This window comes from Malaclemys terrapin, chromosome 14 (assembly GCF_027887155.1).
Source record: "Malaclemys terrapin pileata isolate rMalTer1 chromosome 14, rMalTer1.hap1, whole genome shotgun sequence".
Classification (NCBI taxonomy): Eukaryota; Metazoa; Chordata; order Testudines; family Emydidae; genus Malaclemys; species Malaclemys terrapin.
Window position 1 is genome coordinate 20918976 of NC_071518.1, and position 22011 is coordinate 20940986.

Genomic DNA, 22011 nt, shown 5'->3' on the forward strand with positions numbered 1-22011 from the left:
GTCCAGGCTCACTTGTAAAAAGATTTTTTTGTTGTTTCTCTCTGTGTCCGTTGTCTCAGAACTGGAAGAAATATCTAATATGATGACCAGGCAAGTTTTCAGTTCTGAAACTAAAAGAAAATTATCACCTTAGAGTTGATGGATTTTAGAGAGTAATTCCTAACTAGCAAAACCACACCTACTACTTTAACATAGGGTACAAGCCTAGTCTGGGTAATGGAGGGGCTTCTCAAAGCATTGCATGCTGCACTGCACTCAGTTTGGGCCAGTAATGAAATGCTGAACAGAAAAGCTCAAGATTTTAAAAGAAATCACATTGGTTGTGTTTAAACAAAGAGTTAAAACTGGGCTTTTGTGGCTTCAGGACAAAAAGTTATGACTTAAAACTGTACAATTGCCATATTAGGTATCAATTATTCACATGTTATCTCTTTAAACAAATTGGATGTGACATACATTTGATATCCAAGTGCTTTTGAGTAATGTTGGTATATAAATTGTCCATAACCCTAAGGGTTTGTTTCTGTATTGTCTGCATATTCGTCTTCATTTAATGTGCAGCTAGACAGTTTAAGGAATTGTAGCTGACAGAAGTGGCACAGCTGAGTATTTTAATCTCTTGTTTCTTGTCTCTCTAGACACAGCCTATGTGCGCATTTTTATCAGCGACGTGAATGATAACAAACCTGTCTTCACTCAGAGTGTCTATGAAGTTAATGTGGATGAAGACCAGGATGTGGGTTCTACTGTCATTACAGTCAGTGCTAATGATGAAGATGAAGGTAAAGTATTGGAATTCCCCATAGCTGCATCTAAAATATTAATGAGTTAATTTCAGCACACTAAGACATATTTAGTGGTGTTAGGAGGGAAAATGTCTGTCTCTACATTTTAAAACTTCTTTATGTCTAAACTGACAGGGCATGAACATTACTTCAAAATGGGGCTGTGAGGCATAAGCTAAATAACTCTATTATGTGAGGCAATACATTAACATGGGATGATGGTGAATAACTTCTGTGCCAGCATATACAAATTTGGTATAGATCATACCCTTTTTTAAAAGAAAGGTGGTGATAAAAATATTTTCCCAGTTAACTAGAATGATTGATATTGAATCTCAATGAAATTAATGTATTTTCTTTGTATTGATGGTATATTTGTTGTATTGTCCCTTATTTGGCACACTGAGGAATAGTGTTGTCTTACATGAAATTGGACTTTCTAAATGGTTTGGAGATAAAGCAATGTAGGGATTGATCATCATGAACACAGGGCCGGCTCCAGGCACAAGCTTAACAAGCAGGTGCTTGGGGCGGCCAAGGGAGAGGGGCGGCACGTACGGCAATTCAGGGGCGGCAGGTCTCTCACTCCCTCTGGGAGCGAAGGACCTGCCGCTGAACTGCCGCCGCCGATCACGGCTTTTTTTTTTTTTTTTTTGCTTGGGGCGGCAGAAATGCTGGAGCCGGCCCTGTATGAACAGTCCAGAGTTTTGAAACAATTATTGAAGAGACCAAGCAAATTTGTCACATAATCAGACCCTTTTCATGTTTATACTTTGTTTATTGCCCTGTGTTAGGAACCCCCCCATCCTATTGACTACTAAATTAGAATAAATGCAGTATTCCTCTTACCTCCAGTGTAGATTCTGTTTGCTGTGGGCATGACTTTCTGTGTGGCAGGTGGTGAATGGGATGGCTCTTAGTGTCTGTGCTTTATTAGCAGAAGTAGTGGAGTTGTTTGCTGGTGCAAAGGAAAGAACAGAAGTTTAGTGGGACTCGACACAGGTTGGAATAGTATAATTTTTATCAGTTTTGGGGATTGTGTGAGAAATAAGTACAGCTATTAATATGGCTATCGCCAGTAGGTTATTTCAGTAGGCTTAGTTTTATTGCTTAGCTGTACTGTGATTTTACCTGATTGACTGATGGAAAGGTATTGATACGAGGCCAGATTTTTAGGACTGGCCATTTGGCAGTCAAAATCTGAAGAGAGCTGTAAAGGTGGTTTGCAGCTACCTTTCTGGATTGCTGATCGTTATGCTGCTGGGCACTGTTTCTGTCCTTAATCCCAATTTCAGAAAAATATCCCTATTCAGGAATTCAGTTAAGCAAGTACTTAAATCCCATGGAAGAAACTGCCTGAAGTTGAGCAACTGATCACCTAAACAAGAATGAATTTTAGCACATGCTTAAGTGCTTTCTAAAATTGGAGTCCAAAAGAGAAATTTAGACCAACCTCAGGCTAATCCAAGTTGCATTAGTTTTAACAGCCCCAAGGGTTCTGTTCTGGCAGTAGGAGGTCTCTGAAGTGCATGGGCGCACTAGCCACATTCACCTATACTAGGGGCTGCAAAGGAGCAAGGGCAAAGCTAGCTACGCTGTACCTATGCTACTGGACAATTCCCTGACACAAGGGAAACTCCTTAGCTGGCCATGTATGTTGAGTTTAAGTCTGCTTTGTGGTGGTGGAGAAGCTGCCTTGGGAGGACTACAGATCTGACCCTTTGTCTCTGGCCTCTCAGCCAAGTTAAGTAATTGAAATTGCGGGTGTGAAGTGGGGAGGGAGAAGAGTGACAATAACATTGGAGGCAAGAAGAGGGGATCCAGAATGAAAAGGTAAAAAGCTTTATTTGGACTAATCCAAGAGCCCCTGTTGTGTCTGAAATTCTATAGCCTGTGTTATGTAGGAGGTCAGCCTGAATGATCACAGTCATCCCTTCTGGCCGTAAAATCTGTGGATCTGTGAAGTTGAGTTTGGAATAAGAACTACTTCATGAGATGTTTCTATAATTTTATAATGCTAATTTATTGTTATAAGCAGGTTACCATTGACTATAGTTTCCATGAGTTGTACACTTGGTCAGTCCTACTGGCCTTCCAACATGGGGTACTAAGTGAGGGCAAAATTTAGTCCACTGGCATTCATTCAAGAGACTTTTTGTTCCTTTGAAACTTATTATAGATATTAGACTTATTGGGACCTGGAAATAGAAAAATGCTTGTAAATATTCTTACTTGGCTATGCATTTTAAAAGACCACCTAACTACAGTACTATATACTGACTCTCCTGTAATAGTAAAGCACTAGAAACATTTGACAATGAGACAGGACTTTGTGGGTGGATTTTAATCAGGATAAGAATTGATTGGTGTGATTAATATAGAACACGATTAATAATCTAGTAGAAGAGGTACAAAGTAAATGTATATTTAAATGCCCTCAAATTATACGTATCTTATTTAATATTCTTTGGGGATTGGCAGGAACAAATGCTAAATTAAGGTACCAGATCACAGCTGGAAACACTGGCGGAGTACTTGATGTTGAACCAGAAACAGGAGCCATCTTTATTGCTCAGCCACTGGATTATGAAGAAGCGAAAATGTATGAACTTCATTTGTTGGCCTCTGATGGTAAATGGGAAGATTATGCAATTATCATAATCAATGTTGTGAATAAAAATGATGAGGCTCCAGTTTTCTCTATCAGTGAATACTATGGAAGTGTGATTGAAGAACTGGATGGATTACCCATCTTTATACTTCAGGTACTATATGGAGTTCCAGATGTTCGTGATATTTCAATAGAAGAATAGTCCAGTATTGTTGTTGTAATATGTCAGTGAAATCCAGTTTTGTGAAGAAAATGTATTTCATCAGTGGAGAGAGAAGTATGCAGGGTGGTGGGTTTTTGTGTGTGTGTGTGTGTGTGTGTGTGTGTGTGTGTGTGTGTGTGTGAAGAAAATGATTGTGGCATTAATATTGAACAAGCAGGGCTTATCTTTGTAACCCTAAGAACTATCACTTATGCCAAATAATTAGCATTGTAATCTACTAGTTTTTTTTATATTCTGTAGTTCAATTATTACTATAAAAATAAGAAAGAAAACATAGATAATTATACTGCTATAGTGTGAAGTGTCTATATCTATCCATCTATGATAGGATGTAGTAGCTAGCAGATAGGATATAATTCAGGAATTGCATATTCGGTCATTAACATGATGTATTTGTTTGCAAAACCTTTGTAGGTTGTAGCAAATGATCCTGATAGCAGCATGGATGAAGGTGATTTGAGATATTCTCTGCATGGACATGGTGCAACTGATGTCTTTACAATAGATGAGAACACAGGCAGCATTTACTCACAGAAGATGCTTAATCGGGAAGAGCGAGCACAGTGGCGATTTGTTGTGTTGGCTACTGATGAGGGAGGAGAAGGACTTACTGGATTTGCTGATGTAATTATTAATGTGTGGGATATAAATGACAATGCTCCCATATTTACCTGCATGCCTGATGACTGCAATGGGAGTGTTTTTGAAAATTCTCCTGCAGACACTTTGGTCATGGAAATGACAGCTGTGGATTTAGACGATCTGAATGTAGGTCTGAATGCAATTTTGACATATAGGATAACTGACAATGTAAAAACTGGGTTTGGTACAGACTTCTTTAATATCAACCCCAGTAGTGGCACAATACATGTAGCAGGGGGAATGCTGGATAGAGAGAAGACTGATAAATATTTCCTTACTGTTGAGGCCAGGGATGGGGGAGGGTTGACAGGAACTGGCACTGCCACTATCTGGATTGCAGATGTCAATGATCATATACCTGAATTCACTCAGGAGGTCTGGCAGGCAGCGATTCCTGAAAACAGTGCAGTCAACTCAGAAGTTCTGGAAATGTCGGCTACAGATGCAGACACTGGGGAAAATGCTCACTTAACATTCAGCATTATTGGAGGAGATCCAGATCAGAAGTTTTACATTGAAAGTAACAAAGAAGGTCAACGTGCAACTATCAGATTGAAAAAGAAACTGGATTATGAGAAACCTCATGAAAGGTGGTTTAACCTTACGATTAAAGTAGAAGACCTTGATTTTTCCAGTGTTGCAACCTGCTTGATTGAAGTTGAAGATTGTAATGACCACAGCCCAGTTTTCAATTCACAGTTTATCCAAACTAACCCTTTCTTTGAGAACATACCTGTGGGTACTACAGTCACCACAGTGAGAGCCACCGATGAGGATTCTGGTTTGAACGGGGACATTATCTATTTTATTAAATCAGATTCAGATCCTATCAGACAGTTTGCAGTTGACCCAGATGGTCATGTGACTGTTGCAAGTACACTGGATCGTGAAGTCATTCAGCAATACAATTTAATCATACAGGCTTCAGATCAAGGGACGCCTGCCCAAACTGGAAGTGTTACAGTCCTGATTAACTTGCTAGATATTAATGACAATGAGCCAAGGTTTGAGGCATCATATTTGCCCATTGTTTGGGAAAATGTGTTGGGACCTCAGGTGGTGTATATGAACCATACATCAAAGCTGCTGTATGCTGTGGATCCAGACAGTGGTGAAAATGGGCCACCGTTAACATTTTTGCTGCCACCTGATTATCAGAATTCTTTGGATTTTTCTCTTACTGACAACAGAAATAACACAGCAACCATTACTGCACTGAGGTCCTTTGACAGAGAAAAGCAGAAGGTGTTCCACCTGCCAATAATTATAACAGATAGTGGGAATCCATCTATAAGTGCTACAAACACCTTGACCATAACAATTGGTGATGAAAATGATAACAGCCATGAAGCTGGCCATAAGGAAATCTTTGTCTATACCCACAGAGGTAGGTGGTGTACAGAGAGTGAGCCAGATGCATAGAAAAGTTACAATTTTACTTGATATTAGTAATTTTTTCTTTAAGCTGTTATTGCTATTGTATCTTTTATATTTTGTATATTTATAGACTAAGCATACAATTCTGCAAACAGATATACAGAGTCAGTGGGATTTTGCAGGCTGTATGGGCCCATGCTGGCACATCTGTTTGCAAGGTCTGGGTCATAATGTGGAAAGCATCATCTACTGAGGAAGATTTATATATTTGTAATTATCTCTCTTTTGTTTTTTAAAAATGTGTATGTATTTGTCTATACAAAAACAATAATAATGAACAAAAAGTTTTTTTTTCTCTATTTCCAAACATAACTCTTTTTACTCATTTTGGGAGGAATTTTTTTCCCCTTGGGCAGAGACTGAGCCTGGAAAAAACATAGGGATTTTTAACAAGTGACTGAAAATAGGGGCTTAGAATGAAAACACTGGGAAGTTTTTACTATAGCTGTGCATTTCAGCAATTTCCTTGTTAGTATGTGGTAAATGTATATTAAAATTATATAAGTATATTTTTGTTGCTTTGGTTTTAATACAATGAAAAATAGATAAATCCCATAAAATAAAGAAGTGAAGATCGTAGGGTATCTCTGTGTCCATTATTAATTGCTTGTTTTGTGCGAGATGGATCGTCATCCTAAAAGCATTTGAAATGAAGGCACAATTTAACTGAATATCTAGGTTAGAGTTATAGTGCCAGCGTGCCTGATGAGTATTTGTATGTAAAGGTCCAGTATGTAAAGAAAACCATTTTGCATTAAATTAAGCATGCACCTAATTTTGTTGAATTAGATGCACTTAAACCAAAAGCCAGTGTAAGCAAGTTCTACAATAGAGCAGGCGAGGTGAAGTAGGGTAGACTCTGAAGTTCTGAATTTAAAAATAGTCTATTCAATTTCTGTTCTGCTTTGTATAGGTTCTTATACTGCGCTCATCACCGTATTATCTGAGCACCCACATTTTGCCAGATCATGGCTATAACTAAACTGCACAGCGTATGGTGTTCAAAGGAGTCTTAAAGCTCTCTCTCTACTCTCCTGATCACACTGCTGCTCTCTGCAGGCTCTTCTTGCTGTGTTCAAGCAGCTGTTCTACTTTGCACTAGGCCACAAGAGCCACAGGGGGCTGAAAACATAGCCAAGAATTGGACTGGCAAAGAGGCATCCTGCCAATGCTCCCTTTTCTCCAGTCATGCCCTCTTTTCCTTGCTCAGAGAGAGCTGCTATTCTGATTCTCCTGTGGTGCAGAAGACTGGGGTAGTTGTAATGGCTTTATATGCAGATTTTGCTAGTGATGCAGTGTAAAGTTGCTTCCCCAGATTAGAGCATCTGGGTCTTCAGCGTCTGGTTTAGTAACTTTTTGTCTCAAAAAATCAGTTTATATACTGTAGTTTTATATTCTGATTTCTTTTTACTGATTATTTGTGGGTTTTTTCCCTCCTTTATGTAATGCCTGTGGTCTTTACCCAGCTTTCCAGGCGCACTTAGAGGAGAGCTCAGACTACAGGCTATGCATTGTTTTAAGAGCCTTGGATCATAACCTTCACCAAAATCAAACAGGAATATGAAAATGATAAATGTAGTAATGAATGCAGTGGAATTTAAAACCCTTTGAAAAACAAAAATTAAATGCAGATTTATTATAATTTATCTCAACAGGGAAATGGTCAACAACAGTGCTTGGGGAAGTGTTTGCACCAGATCAGGATGACTGGGACAATAAAACATTTCTCTCTGAAGGAAAAATGCTCAAGTGAGGATTGTATTTGTGTCAAACTGAGTAATATTTATGTTTATGGTTCTGTAATTTTTTTTACTCACCATGAGATTTCCCTGTATACGTTATATGTATAAAAGCCAGGATTACCCCATGCAACAGGGAATGTACCTCCTGAATATTCTTTTTCATTTAGATAACTAGGTTTCAAGGAATTGGTCTACACAATATTTATCTTCATCTCAAATAATGTAGGGCCACATCATGCTGTCAATTTTTAAGTAGTGCTCTCTATTACTTTTCCTAGGCATTAAGGATGTGCTTTGTATTAGACCCAAAATAAAAATAGGCTCCAGTTTCATTGCCACCGCCACCAAGTATTATAGTCTATTTGTATTTGATCACATAAAGGCATCCAATATGAGCAAAGAGTAGAATAACGCAAGATATCACAAGTGAAAGTGAATTTGGATGATCTCCTCCTAGAGCTAAATTCACCACTGCATAAGCAGTCACAACTTGATTTAACTCTTTGTAGTTGTGTCTGTTCATGCCAGTGTTGAACTGGGCCCTGAGGCCATACTAATTCATCTGCCCACATCACAAAATGTGCGGTGCCATTAGCAGAAATGTAGTTCTGAAGTGGCTTCGTCTCTGTTTCACAAAATAAAAGCAAAACCAAGCTTTCTTTTCCCTAGACAATGAAGATGTTAAAGCCTTAGCGAGCCCAGAGTTGCAGCTGGAGCTTCTGCCTGTCAGCAGCCATTGGGGGTACTAAGCCATAAGAGGGTATTATTCTGTAGTAGTGACCTGCCATAATAGACCTCCATAGCCGTTCAAAACTGCCCCCTTCATCATAGCTCATGGGCATGATGCAAGACATCTCTCTTGGAACTTCTCTTTAACAAGCACCAGTGTGGGACTAGACAGTTTGCTCCCTCCTCTTATCTGTCCTCCCTACTCACCACTGGGACCTGTGCAAGGGTATTCCTGTGTTTGAGCCATGGGGCTTTACTAATTCTTGTAGACTGCATGCTCTGGGTCAGGAGTGGGAAAGCTCATGGGTTTAGGAATTGCAGAAAAGATACTAATTTTCATAAACTCTCCCCAAGCTTCTCCACAACTTCCCAGGGCAAAGGTTTTTTTTCTTTTTTAGTGCCTTTCTGAGGTTGGGCTCTGGTACCCATCAGATAGGTCACTTGACCACGGATCCTCCATACCAACTTTCTAGGGCTTTTGTAGCCTATGAGGCCACATACCTGTGTTACTCGGTCAGGCCCTTATACAGTAGAACATGTATGCTGAAAAGGACCAATTCAATGGTGAGTAGAGGATGTTTCTGGTTTGACTTACTAGGCTTTTCATGATTTGGGACTTTACTTCTAGGTTTTTCAGATTAAATCAAAGGACTGGCTCTCTGGTAATGGTGGATAATGCTCCTCAGGGGACATACAACTTAAGAGTCAGAGTTTCAGATGGAGTCTGGCCTGATGTAATATCTACAGTACAGATCCATGTCAAAGAGTTGGAAAATGAAGCCATACGCAATTCAGCCACTGTACGTCTGGCAGGTCAGTTTTATTTGCTGTTTGAGCTTGGTTGCTGCTGTATTTGAAAAGCTGTTACTTAGATGTGTTTGTAGGATTGATGCATTTGCAGTGTCTTTCTAGTGCTATTGGGCTGGGGTGAGTTGAGAGATTAACCAGAGCTTTGCAGGCATTTCATTTCAGTATACTGTATTTATGAATCCCCAACTCAGATGTCACAGCGGAGGAGTTTATAAGGAAAGATGAAAATGGGAAAAGCAGACATGACAAATTTAAGGAGTTACTGGCAGAAATCTTCTCTGCTCATCCTAGTGATATCACTATCTTCAGTATGATGAATGTTGACGGAAGACAGACAAACTTAAGATTTGCAGTTCGTGGTGGCTTTTCTTATTATAGACCAGAAAAATTGCATGGTGAAATGGCAGCATTTAAAAACAAGGTATGTGCCCCAGTTTTAATTCAGTGAACTTAACATTAGAATGGTTTGCATAGATATAAACTAACTATATTAGCATCCTTTATGCAGACACAACCACACTATTGAAGAGCATGCCAGGCCTACTGATTTACTTTTTGCTTCACTCGAAGTTTTGTTATACTAGTTTTTACTTCAATTTACTTCCTCTCATTTCATTCCATTTCAATTAGTTTGGCCACTTTTTAGGAGAGGGCAGTCTCCTCCTCCGAATCATAGCACTTTGGTCAGTTCTGTGTAATTTTGTGTGTGTGTGTGTGTGTGTGTGCATATAAAAACTTTATTGTTATTACTTAACATATACTTTGTAGTATTGCTCAGTGGCCAACCAAAATATTAATCTTTAAAATGGATAAATAGGATGACCCATGTAGTTATAGCCCTGTCAGTTTGACATCAATCCCAGGCAAAATAATGGAGCAGCTGCTACAGGACTTGATTAATCAAGAATTAAAAGGAAGGTAATATAATTAATGCCAATCAAGATGGGTTTATAGAAAATAGATCCTGTCTAGCTAACTTGATATTTTTATGAAATTATAAGTTTGGTTGATGATTATTGTTGACGTAATATACTTAGGCTTTTGTAAGGCATTTGACTTGGTTCCGCATGACATTCTGATTACAAAACTAGGATGATATAAAATTAAAATTAACATGGAACATATTAAAAGGATTAAAATGGGTAACTGATAGGTCTCAAAATGTAACTGTAAATGGGGAATCATCACTGAACGGGTGTGTTTCTAGTGTGGTCCCACAGGAATTGGTTCTTGGCCCTACACTATTTAACATTTTTATCAATTACCTGATAAAGTTTACAGATAACACAAAAATTGAGGAAGTGGTAAATTATGAAGATGATGATCACTAATACTGAGCCGCCATGTGGATTGCTTGGTAACATGGGCGAAAGCAAACAATATGCGTTTTAATATGGCTAAATGTATACATCTAGGATCAAAGAACGTAGGCCATACTTACAGGATGCGGGACCCTATCATGGAAAGCAATGTCTCTGGAAAAGATTTGAGGGTCCTGGTGGATAATCAGCTGAACATGAGCTCCTGCTGTGATGCTGTGATCAAAAGAGCTAATGCAATAAACAGAGAGGGATCTCAAGTAGGAGAAGAAGTTATTTTACCTCTGTATTTGGCACTTGTGCGACCGCTGCTGAAATATTTTTTTTCAATTTTGGTGTCCAGTTTCAGAAAGATGTTGATAAATTGGAGAGGGTCCAGAGAAGAACTGTAAGAATGATAAAAGGATTAGAAACCTGCTTTATAGTGATAGATTCAAGGAGCTCAAACTATTTATCTTACAAAGAGAAGGTTAAGGGATGACTTGATCATAATCTATGAGTGCCTACATGGGGAACAAATATTTGATTATGGGCTCTTCAGTCTAGCAGAGAAAGGTATAACACAATGCAATGGCCAGAAATTGAAGCTAGACAAATTCAGACTGGAAATAAGGCATATATTTTTAACAGTGAGGATAATTAACCATTGTAACAATTTACCGGGGTTGTGGTGGATTCTCCGTCACTGGCAATTTTTAAATCAAGATTGGATGTTTTTTCTAAAAGATCTGCTCTAGGAATTATTTTGGGGAAATAAATTCTATGGCCGGTGTTATACAGGGTGGGGTCAGACTAGGTGATCACAGTGGTCCCTTCTGGGCTTGAAGCCCAGTGTGTCAGCTGCTGTACAAACACATAGTAAATATCAGCCCCTGCTGCAAGGAGCTTATGATCTAAAAGACAAGACACAACAGGGAGATGAGACAAAAGGAGAGGAGAGGAGAGATGGAGACATGAGGTGGTATGAATGATAATAGGTTGTGTGTAATTCTTAGCCAGTCAGGAGCAGTAATCACAACTCGCCAACTGCCCAACTTTTATCAGACTGCAAAGTACGTAATTTTATTGTCTGTTAAACAATAATATAGAGTATTAGAATCCTCCAAATGGCCAAGGTCACAGAATCAGAGAGGCAGATACTATTCATGCAAAGTAATTGCTGCTTCTCTTGCATATTTATAGAGCAATTACAATGATAATATGGAAAGTTACATTGATTTCAAATAGAATCTGCTTCATAATACATAGTGGGATGATTCATCATAGTGATAACAAGAGGATAATTTTTGCTTCACATATTTTACTGAAGAAATGGCATTTCTATTAATTATTTATCACCTTTCAGAGTTTAATGAATAGCTCTAATGAGTTATCACCAATTTTCTATACTTACAGAAACAAAACATAAATATAGAATTCCTCCATTATCTTTTATAGATATGTTTCAGTTAACGATAAACATAGAAAATTGGCAATTAGCACTAGAATTATTCATTACATTTTTAAATAAATGATGAAGTGTATTTATTTGTTACACTCCTTTGGATATGGCTTTATGATAACTGTTCTTAGTGTACAACAAAAGACATCCATCCCAGTAGTTTAAAGGAATCATAATTGTCTATATGCGCCATGTTTTTCTGTAACAGTATTGCAAAACTGTCTAAATCTTTTTAATACAGAATCCCCACTAACAGCAATATATGTAGACAGCATACCCCATAACTGAATTGACAGGATACATCATGTCGGGTGATATATTTCTACTTCTTTTTCAAAATATATCATGATATATATGAGGATGTATTGAAGATTAGTCATAAGGGTCGAAGCTCTTAAAAGAATGGTGCATTGAAATGAAGCACTAGTAAAATGGAAAGAGAAGAAAAGAATGGAAGGTTTTAAGTTTTGTTTTTGGCCATTAGAGTTATTTAAAAAAAAATACTTTTAGTGGTACAATGTATGAAACATCTTATTAAACATATAAAATTACCAGGCCCTAAGTCTGACCTCACACAAGTTTTACATTGGTGAATTCTGTTAATTTCATGGAGTTACTCCTGATTTGCACCATTGTGAGCAGGGCTGACGAGAGGGGGGGACGCCGGTACAAATTACCGGGGCCAGGCGGTCCGGAAGGGGGCCCGGGGCCCGGCTTCCCCCCCTCTCGTCGCCTTACCGGGGCCCAGCGGTCCGGAAGGGGGCCTGGCTTCCCCGGCTTTCCTCCTCTCTTTCTCCCCTCCTCCCCCTGTCAGCTCTCTTTAGCTGGTCCACCCTTACTGGGGGGCGTGAAAAAAAATTTTCACCGGGGCCCAAACTCGCTCTCAGCGGCCCTGATTGTGAGGGTAGAACAAAGCCCTTAGTGTCAAGGTTCTGACACTATGGTCCAAACCCTGAAGCTTTTCATGCACCCGTGGAAAGGTCAAAACTTCTCATTCAGTATCCAAACACTGCCTCTGGTCAGCCCAATAAGTTAAATTTTCAGACACCTTTGTGCCATGCTGCCCCTCATGCCTGGGACAAACTCCCTGTAAACATCCACAAAACTAACTTTTTATCATCCTTCAAAACCATCCTTGAAACTCTGCTTTGCCAACCATATTGTGTGTTTCTTTGTGCTCACCCATCTAGCTATATCCATCGGTTGTCTTTTATCTTACATTGTAAGCTCTTTGGGATAGGGATGGGGTTTTTTGTTCTGTGTCTGTACAGTGCCTAGCACAATGGGGTCCTGGGCCATCACTGGGGCTCTTTGGTGTTACAATAATGCAAATAAATAATAATAATGATGATTGATTGATTGGGAGACACGTGATCCAGTGCATAGCGAGCTGGATGAGAGGCAGTAGAGCTGGTTTATTCCCAGCTCTGCCATTACCAGCTGTGAGACCTCAGGCAAGTCTCCTTACTTCTCTGTACCTGTTTGCCACCAACCCTTTGCCTGTCTTGTCAATTTAGAGAGTAAGTCTTTAGGTCACATCCTGTGTTGTGTAGTGTCGATACAATAGGGCCCCAATCTCAGTTTTGGCATCTGTGATGCCTCTGTAGGATACTGTACTAGGATGCCATTTGATACTCAAATAGAGGTTTTGACCTTTCCAGAGGTGCATGAAAAGCTTCAGAGCTTTGTTCTACCCTCATAATGATGCAAATCAGGAATAACTCCATGAAGTCATGTAATCCAAATAATAAACACATCAATGACAAATGAAATCCTGTGCAGAGAGATCCCACAATACCCTGCACACTGTGAAGATCACAGCATCTTCTTGCAGATACGGGGGGAGGTAAATGAAGATGTGGTGGAGGTGTGTCAGTGAGTCTGAACGCAATTAGGATACACATGCCCAAAAACATGCCAATGTAGCAAGCCATGTCTGCTGCTCTGCTGGGTACTCAGCAATCCTGATGCAGTTCAAATGTGCCTGGGTCAGGCTGTGCTTCTGTATTGGGGGAGTGAAGTTATGATTTACAGTATGTGGGCATAACAGGGTGAGTAGAAAACTTAACTTGGAATTTTCTTGCTCGTTGTGACCAGATTATGCCTGGCCCCTTATGAGTGTGCAAGGGTGGAGAGAAAGGTGTCTTACACTGCCCTAAGATTTTCAGCACAATCCCAGCCCCTGCACTCTGGCCTCTGCCAGTCTAGCACTCTCTGGTGCCTTAGAAATATTATTAACAGTCCAGAACAGCTCTAATAAATTGGCTGTCAGTGATAGCAATTATTGAGTTCCAGGAAATATTGCTACAGTAAACTTTCACACACACTGAATACATATAATTTCCTTTAAATCACTTTGCTCACAAAGTCTAGGCTATTAATGACCAATTTTTGTGTAATTAAAGTATTCCATAAAGTTTATGATTGCATGGATTTTCAGAACTGAAGGAACAAATGAAAACATTCCATTAGGGACAGACTGGTGATTTGTTAAACTGCGTTTCCTCTTAGATCCAAACAGCTTTAAAAGTGAACATTTCACAGATTGATGTAGACGAATGTGGGAGAATAGATTGTCGTGGTGGCAGCGGTTGTACAAACTACTTCACAGTGAGTGACATTCCAACAGTGATGGATGCCGGGAACGTGTCGTTTGTCTCTGTAACAATCCCGATTAGCGCAGCCTGCACCTGTTCAGCTAGAGATCGAGTTCATCAATCTTGTGCCTCCTACCCCCGAAGCCCATGTCTCAATGGTGGGACATGTATTGACACTCTTAATGGTTACAGGTGAGGAAACTTGTACTTCAACTTTTCTTACTGTCTCTTTTATTTCTCTTTTTAGAAAAGTGATGGATGCACCTTGAGATCTGTATTAAACTGTACATTTCAAATTGAGGGGAATCCAGAAAAGTGATACATGTGCAGAAGACTGTAAACTTTGTAATAAAAACAGTTCTTTATTAAGGGCCTGATCTTGGTCCTGCAGTCTTGAAGTCATTGAAAGTATAGTCTGAACAAAGACTGTCGAGATAAGGCCTTAAATGGAAACCAATGAAAAAACACAAACACGTTAGTGGTGTTAACTCCTCTCTCTATGCTGTTCTTCACAATTTGCTATAATTTTGTGAATGTTTATTATGACGATTTCAGATTCCACAGCTCCATCACTTTTTAGTGCTCCTTTCATGGTTTCAAGATTTAATTCCCAATTAATCTTTTAGAATTTTCATAGGAATCTCATGGGATTTCTTCCGTGGGTATGGTCACTATGAAAACAGTAGGAAATGTTTATGTTGAAAAGCTTTTCAAAAAGGGTCAAGATGACTGAAGATATTGGTTACTGGACACAGACCTTTTAACTTTTAGATCACTGATTCATTTCCAGCCCAGTTTGGTAGATTAACTAAAAGTAAATGTTTTGACTATAGTATTTTTATTTTATCTATTCATTTGTTTATTTTGCTTTAGCCTTCCTCTGATTTGCTCTTTCAGATGTCATTGTTCTACTTCATTTCATGGACCTGACTGCCAGCAGACTAAGCACAGTTTCCATGGAAATGGATATGCATGGTTTCGACCCATCAGGCCTTGTTTTGAGAGCTTAATATCCCTAGAGTTTATTACTGAGGTTCCAGATGGGCTTTTACTATACAGTGGTCCTTTATCAGATCCAGAGCCTGGGAGTACAGAGAACTTCATGGCAATAGGTATTTGTCCTTTGTATGTTGCACATAACTAAATGGTTTGTAGGGGCTTGAAGGAAGGATTCTCTAGGAATTGATGTTGCATGGATAATATAGCAATTATAGTGTGAATTCTTACTTCAGTCTGATGGATTCATATAAAGTTTGTCTCTTGAGTGCAAGACTCTAGAAAAATTAGGAAAAAAGTCTCTTGAAATATACTTTAGCAGTACATTTTTCTTTGACACTGTGGGTATTTGTTTTAGTTTACACTAATGGTTCTGAGCCCATCCTAGAGCTAAAGAAATCAAAGTGAAACAGAACAGACAGATTGACAAAGAAAAAAAAAATCCCACAAGGAAACATCTAGTGCTTTAAAGGAGTTCAGGTACTTTTGAGACAGGTATTACATGATTAATGCTGTCTGAGTCACATGTCATTTTATGTGGTTTGTGAAGACAGAAATCTTCTTAAAATTCTTTCAGTCTCAAGGCATTTTTGAAACATGTTTTCTTTAACAGACTATGACTTGATGGATGAATCCAGTCCCACAGCACCATCAAAGCCTTATATGCAGTGGTTTAAAGTTGTCTATACATCTGATATTTTTTTTAATTGTTGCTCAGTTATTTTCAGTGAGTTAGTGAAAGAAGATGTGTGCAGAATTGTGTATATTTTAGATTGTCCTAAATATTGGGATATTAATCTATGACCTGATTTTAACTTTGCTTCTGTGAGGTTGAATTTGTACTTACTTATGAATTTGGACAGGGGTTGGGATATAGCAAACCCTATATGCATGCATGTAATTAGTATTAATTTTTACTTTAGAACATAATATGGTATTAGTCCCTTAGTAAGGAATACATTTCAATGTTTGGTTTAGAGCCTGATCATGAAAAAAGGTGTAGTGCAGCGTATTTTCTCTGCATAGTTCAGGCAGCAGATTCACATACAATTAATTAACAAAGAATTAGCATACTCATTAATACAATTATAAATAACAAGGCCAACAGGCAAAACTTCTCCTGCTTAACACTGGCTACAGAATTTAACCACATAATTCCTTCACTGAGCCCATTAACTTGTGGTTGACAATAATCATTAAACTAATCAAGTCAATACATATACCAAAGTAGCAAAAGTGGGAAAATATATTTGCAGCTAGATTTTTAAAAATGTAACTTTTTAAAATTTTTCTTGTTGGCCTTTTAGAACTTTCTAATGGCATTCCTGTGTTGAAAATTAACCATGGTGCAGGCACTGAGATGCTGCATTTCCCAAGTCACTTGAACTTGACTGACAAAAGATGGCATCGGCTTGAAGTCAGAACTAATGGTCAGGTCAGATACTTGTTTTCCATTTTATGGTTTTGTTACTTCCAGTTAGTTCTTGCATACATACAGGATTAGGAAGGTATAAAAAGAGAGACTGGAAAATTGTGTGTTTCATTCCATATGTATCTGTAGACCTGATGCACAATGTGAATACTGGGAGGATAGCACTATGAATTTCATAATCTATGCTTCTGCAGCTCTGCGTCTCCCACAATTCTGTTAAATATGGGCCAGCGGTTCTCAAACTGTGGGTCGGGACCCCAAAGTGGGTCAAGACCCCATTTTAATGGGGCCACCAGGGCCAGCATTAGACTTGCTGGGACCAGGGGCAGAAGCTGAAGCCCGAGCTCCACCCCGACCTGGGGTGGTGGGGCTCAGGCTGCGACCCCCTATCCCCCCACTGGGGGCAGCGGGACTCGAGCTGCAGCCCCCTCTCCTCCTACTCAGGGTGGCAGGCTTGGCTCTATGCCCCCTCTCCTCACCCCCATCCCGGGGTCATGTAGTAACTCTGTTGTCAGAAAGGCTCATGGTGCAATGAAGTTTGAAAACCCGTGGTATGGGCTGTTTCCCTCCTGTCTGCAATTTCCAGAAGCAGTTCAAAACTGTGGCATAGCCCGTGCTAGCCATGCTCATGCTTCCTTCTCCAGCTTTATGGTTCTGCCAGATCTTCTGCCTCTGCAACAGCGTCAAGTAACAGTTCACTTGTATTTTATCTGTTTGGGGGCTTTGGGGGGGGAGTAGCAAGCAGCCTTTCTCTCTCTCCTGGATTGGGTATTGACCAGTGGGTTGGTTTCAGGTACCTGGTACCTCCCTGACAGTTTCCTTTGCCTCCCCCCACTCCCCAAGGCATAGCATAGCTATTGTGCAAACACTGAGCTAAATCAAAGTGGTATCCTATTTGTGAATCAGCTTTTACAGGCCTTTTGGAGGGCAAATTGTGCCCTGCTTGTTCTCAGCCAGCTGACACTTGCACTGCTAGGGCACAGGGTTCTGAGTTGGACAGGCATGTCTCAAGAAGCCAAGACTCCAGTACAGAAATGCCCAGTCTGGAGATGAGGAGCAGAGCAAGGAAAGACTCAAAAAAAAAAAAAAAAAAGGATTTTATCCAACAAGCCCAAGGGATAAGGCCTGGAACAGAACAGGAATGGAGAGGGGAAAAAAAGCCCTTAAGGGGCTCAAGGTCCTGTCCTCAAGTCCTAAAATGGGTCGCAAGTTCCCTGGAGAGAGAAGTGGGGCTCATACTCAGGTTTCTTTCTTCTAGAGTCTCTTGAATCAGGGAACTCTGACTATTGAACCACATCCTCTGGGCAGGAGGAGTGGGGCCCCAAGAGGAAGGACACTGAGGGAGACATATCCAGAGAGCTCAAGGCACTGCATAAAGCAAACTTCTAATGCCCTGGCCACAGCTGGATGGCAACACCTGCAAATAGGCCCAAAAGGCTACAAAATCCAAAAAGAGCAAAAAGAAAAAGGTATTTAAAAAACCTAAGAGATATTCATCCTCTGACTCTAACACGAACTCCTTTTCTACTGAGAAAGGGAAGATTTCAGATTCAGGCTCGGAGCGGGACATGGAAAAATGCAGCAAAGGTTTTTCCCCTCTGAAATGTTCGGAGGATCTACAAACTCAGAAACAGACAAAAATGCTCCTTTTGTCCATCCTCCTCATGAAGGTACCAGAGGAAAGACATCAGCTATATCGGGGGAAAATCCTGGAAACAGGGATTGGGTGGAAAATCCATAGGAGGATTCACCACCTCTGAGAGCCCTATGACAACAAAGGTGCCTCCACTGAGACCTGAATCTAGGAAGCAGAATTTCCCACTTCTTAGAAGAACAGTCTCAATCAACCACAGACAAATGGGTAAGAGAGATGTTGAGTTGCCAACACTCCCTTGAACTAAGGGTCCTACCCCAACCCTCCTTCATCCAATTCTCCACCTCAGGTAACCCCATCAAACACAAGCTGGTGTTAAATGAAATCTCATGTCTCCTGGACATAGCAGCACTAGAAAGAGTTCCCTCAGAAGACAGATTCTTAAGACTATGCTCCATTTTCTTCATTGTCCAGCGGTATACAGGGGGATCACAGCTGTCCTGGATTTCATGCAGCTCACCACTAGATGAAGAAAATGAGATTTCAGATAGAGACCGTAGCTTTAACAGTAGTATCCCTGCCCCAAAGGGATTTTCTCGCTTCTAAGAACCTAGCAGATGCATATCTCCACATTCCCATACAGCCATGCTACCACAAACTAATGAGATTGCGTACAGCGTGGTCCACTAGCAGTATCAAAATGCTTTCGTCAGCCCCCAGGGTCGTCTTCAAGATGCTGGTGGTCATAATAGCCAGAGTAAGGTCTGAGAGTATTTACCTGTATCCCTTCCTAGGTGACATTTTGATCAGATCTCTGACCCAAGCAGTGATGCACAGTGCCACAATCCAGATGCTGGATCTGCTTCAAGCACACAGATTTGTGATAAACACCAAGAAGATCTTCTTCACTCTCGCCACATAGATAGGTTCACCTGGGAGTGGATATAGACACTATAGCAAAAGTCTACCCATCATTGGTTAGATTCCACAAGATCCAGAACCTGATAACCATGTTGGTAAAGTGGGCAAGGCTGACTGTAGCTCAATGTCTAGTTAATTGGCCTCCTGGTTTCATTGAATAGGAATCATCCTGTGGGCAAAGTTCTATATCAGCTGCCTCCAGGCCTCTCCCCTGAAAGTATGGAATAATTCACCAGAACATATGCAAGATCAGGTACTGGTTCTGAACTTGGTGCTCATCTCTCTTTACAATGGTGGACAATCCCACAGAACATCCCCAAGTGTCTTCCTAGATGCATGCCAGACCCACAGGCATTCACAACCGATGCCAGCCTGATAGGATCTGGGGCATTGGACAATGCAAGGTGCCTGGAACCCCTGGGAAAGGAACCATAACATCAACCTATTGGAGCTCAGAGCTGTCACGACGAGCCCAATGGAAGTTCCAGAACTACCTAGACAGCAAACTTGTTCTGGTCCAATTGGGCAACATGGCCACTATGGTGTATTTCAGCAACCAAGGGGAATGAGGAGTTTAACCCTACACGCAAAAGCAATGCAGACAGGACCCTCTTTTCCGTAAGAGCAATACACATAAAAGGAAAGCTGAACCAAAAGGCTGGTTCTGCAGATGCACAGTCAGCAACTCAGAATGATGTCTGAATCAGGGAGTCTTCATTCTGATTTCTCAGTACTTTACCAGGGAAGCAGACCCCAAATCCCTGGGGATGGATGCTGTTTTTGCACAGATGGTCACTAGGCCTGCTATACACATTTCCACCCTTTCCACTTCTAGAAAAAGTGATCCCGAAAATAAGGCAAGGAGAAACAAAAGTGAAAGTGTTAGCTCTGCACTGGCAAAAGAAACTATGGTTCTCCAATCTGATAGAACTGAAATTAGAACCACCATTGCAGCTACCAGTGAGACTAGACATCCTTTACCAAGACCCATCCTCCATCCAGGCCCAGTCTGTCTACAACTGACCATCTGGCTATTGAGAGAGAAGCATTAGCTTCATTAGGACTGTTTTCCAAAGTGATTGGAACTCTGTTCTCCTACAGGTGAGCTTCAACTAGCTGCCTGTAGATGCAAGCCATGTATTCCATGCCCTGCATGCCCAACCGGCTCTGCATTGTCCAACTGGCAGCCACTGGGCTGGATCTGGACTGCGGGATGATTCCATCTGGCCCACGTGGAGGATGCTCCGCACAGTATGACCTGACATGCACCACACGAGTGAGGTCATGCTGCATGGAGGATGCCATTTTGGACTGCGTAAGGCATGCAAGTGAGTTGTTGCATGCAACTGTCATGACTTGCCACTGTTCAGCACTAAAGGCCTACTGGCCACTCCATGTGGACAAGGTTTAGCTCATTGTGTCAAAAACAGCAAAAATCTCAAGGATTCTGATATTGCAGTTATCCCATACGTATCAGAATAATGAGAGACACTGAGCTGCAGAATGTTAAATTTCTTACTTGATAATTACCTTTCTGCTAGCAGTGTCTCACACACTTCTAAGTTCCCTGATTGGCTTCCTAGCCGAGGGGCAATATTTCATTTTGAGAGCTATGCTCATAGGCTATAGCCTACTGTACATAGTTTACTTTTTCACATTGAACACATTGTTACTAATCACAACTTCAGAATGAATCATCTGGCAGCAAGCTGGAGAAGGGAGAGTGGCTATCATGGGCTGTGCAACAGCTTTGAACTGCCTCTGGAAACTGCAGACAGGAGGGAATAGCCCATATGTATCAGAGTTGTGGGAGATTCTGCTAGCAGAAAGGAAATTATCTGGTACGACATTTACTGATCTTCTACATTTGCACAGTTTAGGGTCAGATTTTTGAAAAAAGTAGGCACACAAATGCATGCAATTTGTACATGCAATTTTGACCTTAATTTTCACAAATAATTAACATCTTTGTATTCTCAACTCAGTTAATTGTGTGCGCAAATGCAATTATCCATTTTGTGAGTGTGACTATTGTAATCAAATGCACAAGTTAAATGCACAGTTGCATGCCCATTTCTTCCTGTTTTTAAATATTGCCTTTGGTTGCAATATAGAAAATGGCACAGAAAATGGCAAAACTCTTTCATGATCTGAACACACAGACAAATGAACACAAGACATAGAGGATGGATTTTAAACAACAGGGTACAACTTTATGTATTTAACACTGGGGAGGGGCATACCTGCTCTCTCATGCCATTATCTGAGTTCAGGACTCCCACCATACAACCAGTAATTTGTGGTAGACCCACTTTCCCCTAGGACTCAATTCACTTCCAAATCCTCTTCATCTCCCCCTACATGTGGGGGATAGAGATTACCAGGACCTCAGTCAGTGAAGACTTCAGATGTCCCCTTTTTTCCATAGACAAAAGGACCACCAGTGCAATGCTGGGTCCCATTTACTTCCTGAAGCCTGGTCCTTTTTAGCCTTATCTATGCTGGCCACTGAGGACACCACCAATTAGTATAACATTTAAGGTCACATTCTGACCCACACTGCTTGGTAGCGATTTCTAGGGTTGCCAGCTTTGGTTAGATGAATTCCTGGAGATTTCATCACATGACATAAATTTTAATTAAAGATTAATCTTTAATTCCTGGAGACTTCAGGACAATCCTGGAGGGCTGGGAACCCTGGCGATTTCCTGCCTGGATCCAGTTCTTAAGGT

At 40.5% G+C, this 22011-nt stretch overlaps 1 protein-coding gene and 1 long non-coding RNA gene across 2 annotated transcripts in view; one reads left to right on the forward strand and one right to left on the reverse strand.

The window, feature by feature from the left end:
* Window positions 1–22011, forward strand: part of LOC128849079 (neural-cadherin-like) — a 117095-nt gene that overhangs the window by 73373 nt on the left and 21711 nt on the right. The window contains exons 16-24 of the mRNA XM_054049454.1: window positions 639–782; window positions 3267–3550; window positions 4034–5648; window positions 7354–7447; window positions 8798–8982; window positions 9171–9400; window positions 14251–14528; window positions 15234–15448; window positions 16640–16767. Of these exons, the coding sequence (XP_053905429.1) occupies window positions 639–782; window positions 3267–3550; window positions 4034–5648; window positions 7354–7447; window positions 8798–8982; window positions 9171–9400; window positions 14251–14528; window positions 15234–15448; window positions 16640–16767 (3173 nt within the window). The remainder of the gene's footprint in view (window positions 1–638; window positions 783–3266; window positions 3551–4033; window positions 5649–7353; window positions 7448–8797; window positions 8983–9170; window positions 9401–14250; window positions 14529–15233; window positions 15449–16639; window positions 16768–22011) is intronic.
* On the reverse strand, window positions 35–10668 carry LOC128849080 (uncharacterized). Its single transcript, XR_008447160.1, has 3 exons — window positions 10581–10668; window positions 1635–1743; window positions 35–110 (listed from the first exon to the last, which is right to left on the reverse strand). It is a non-coding gene; the product is annotated as an uncharacterized LOC128849080 (long non-coding RNA).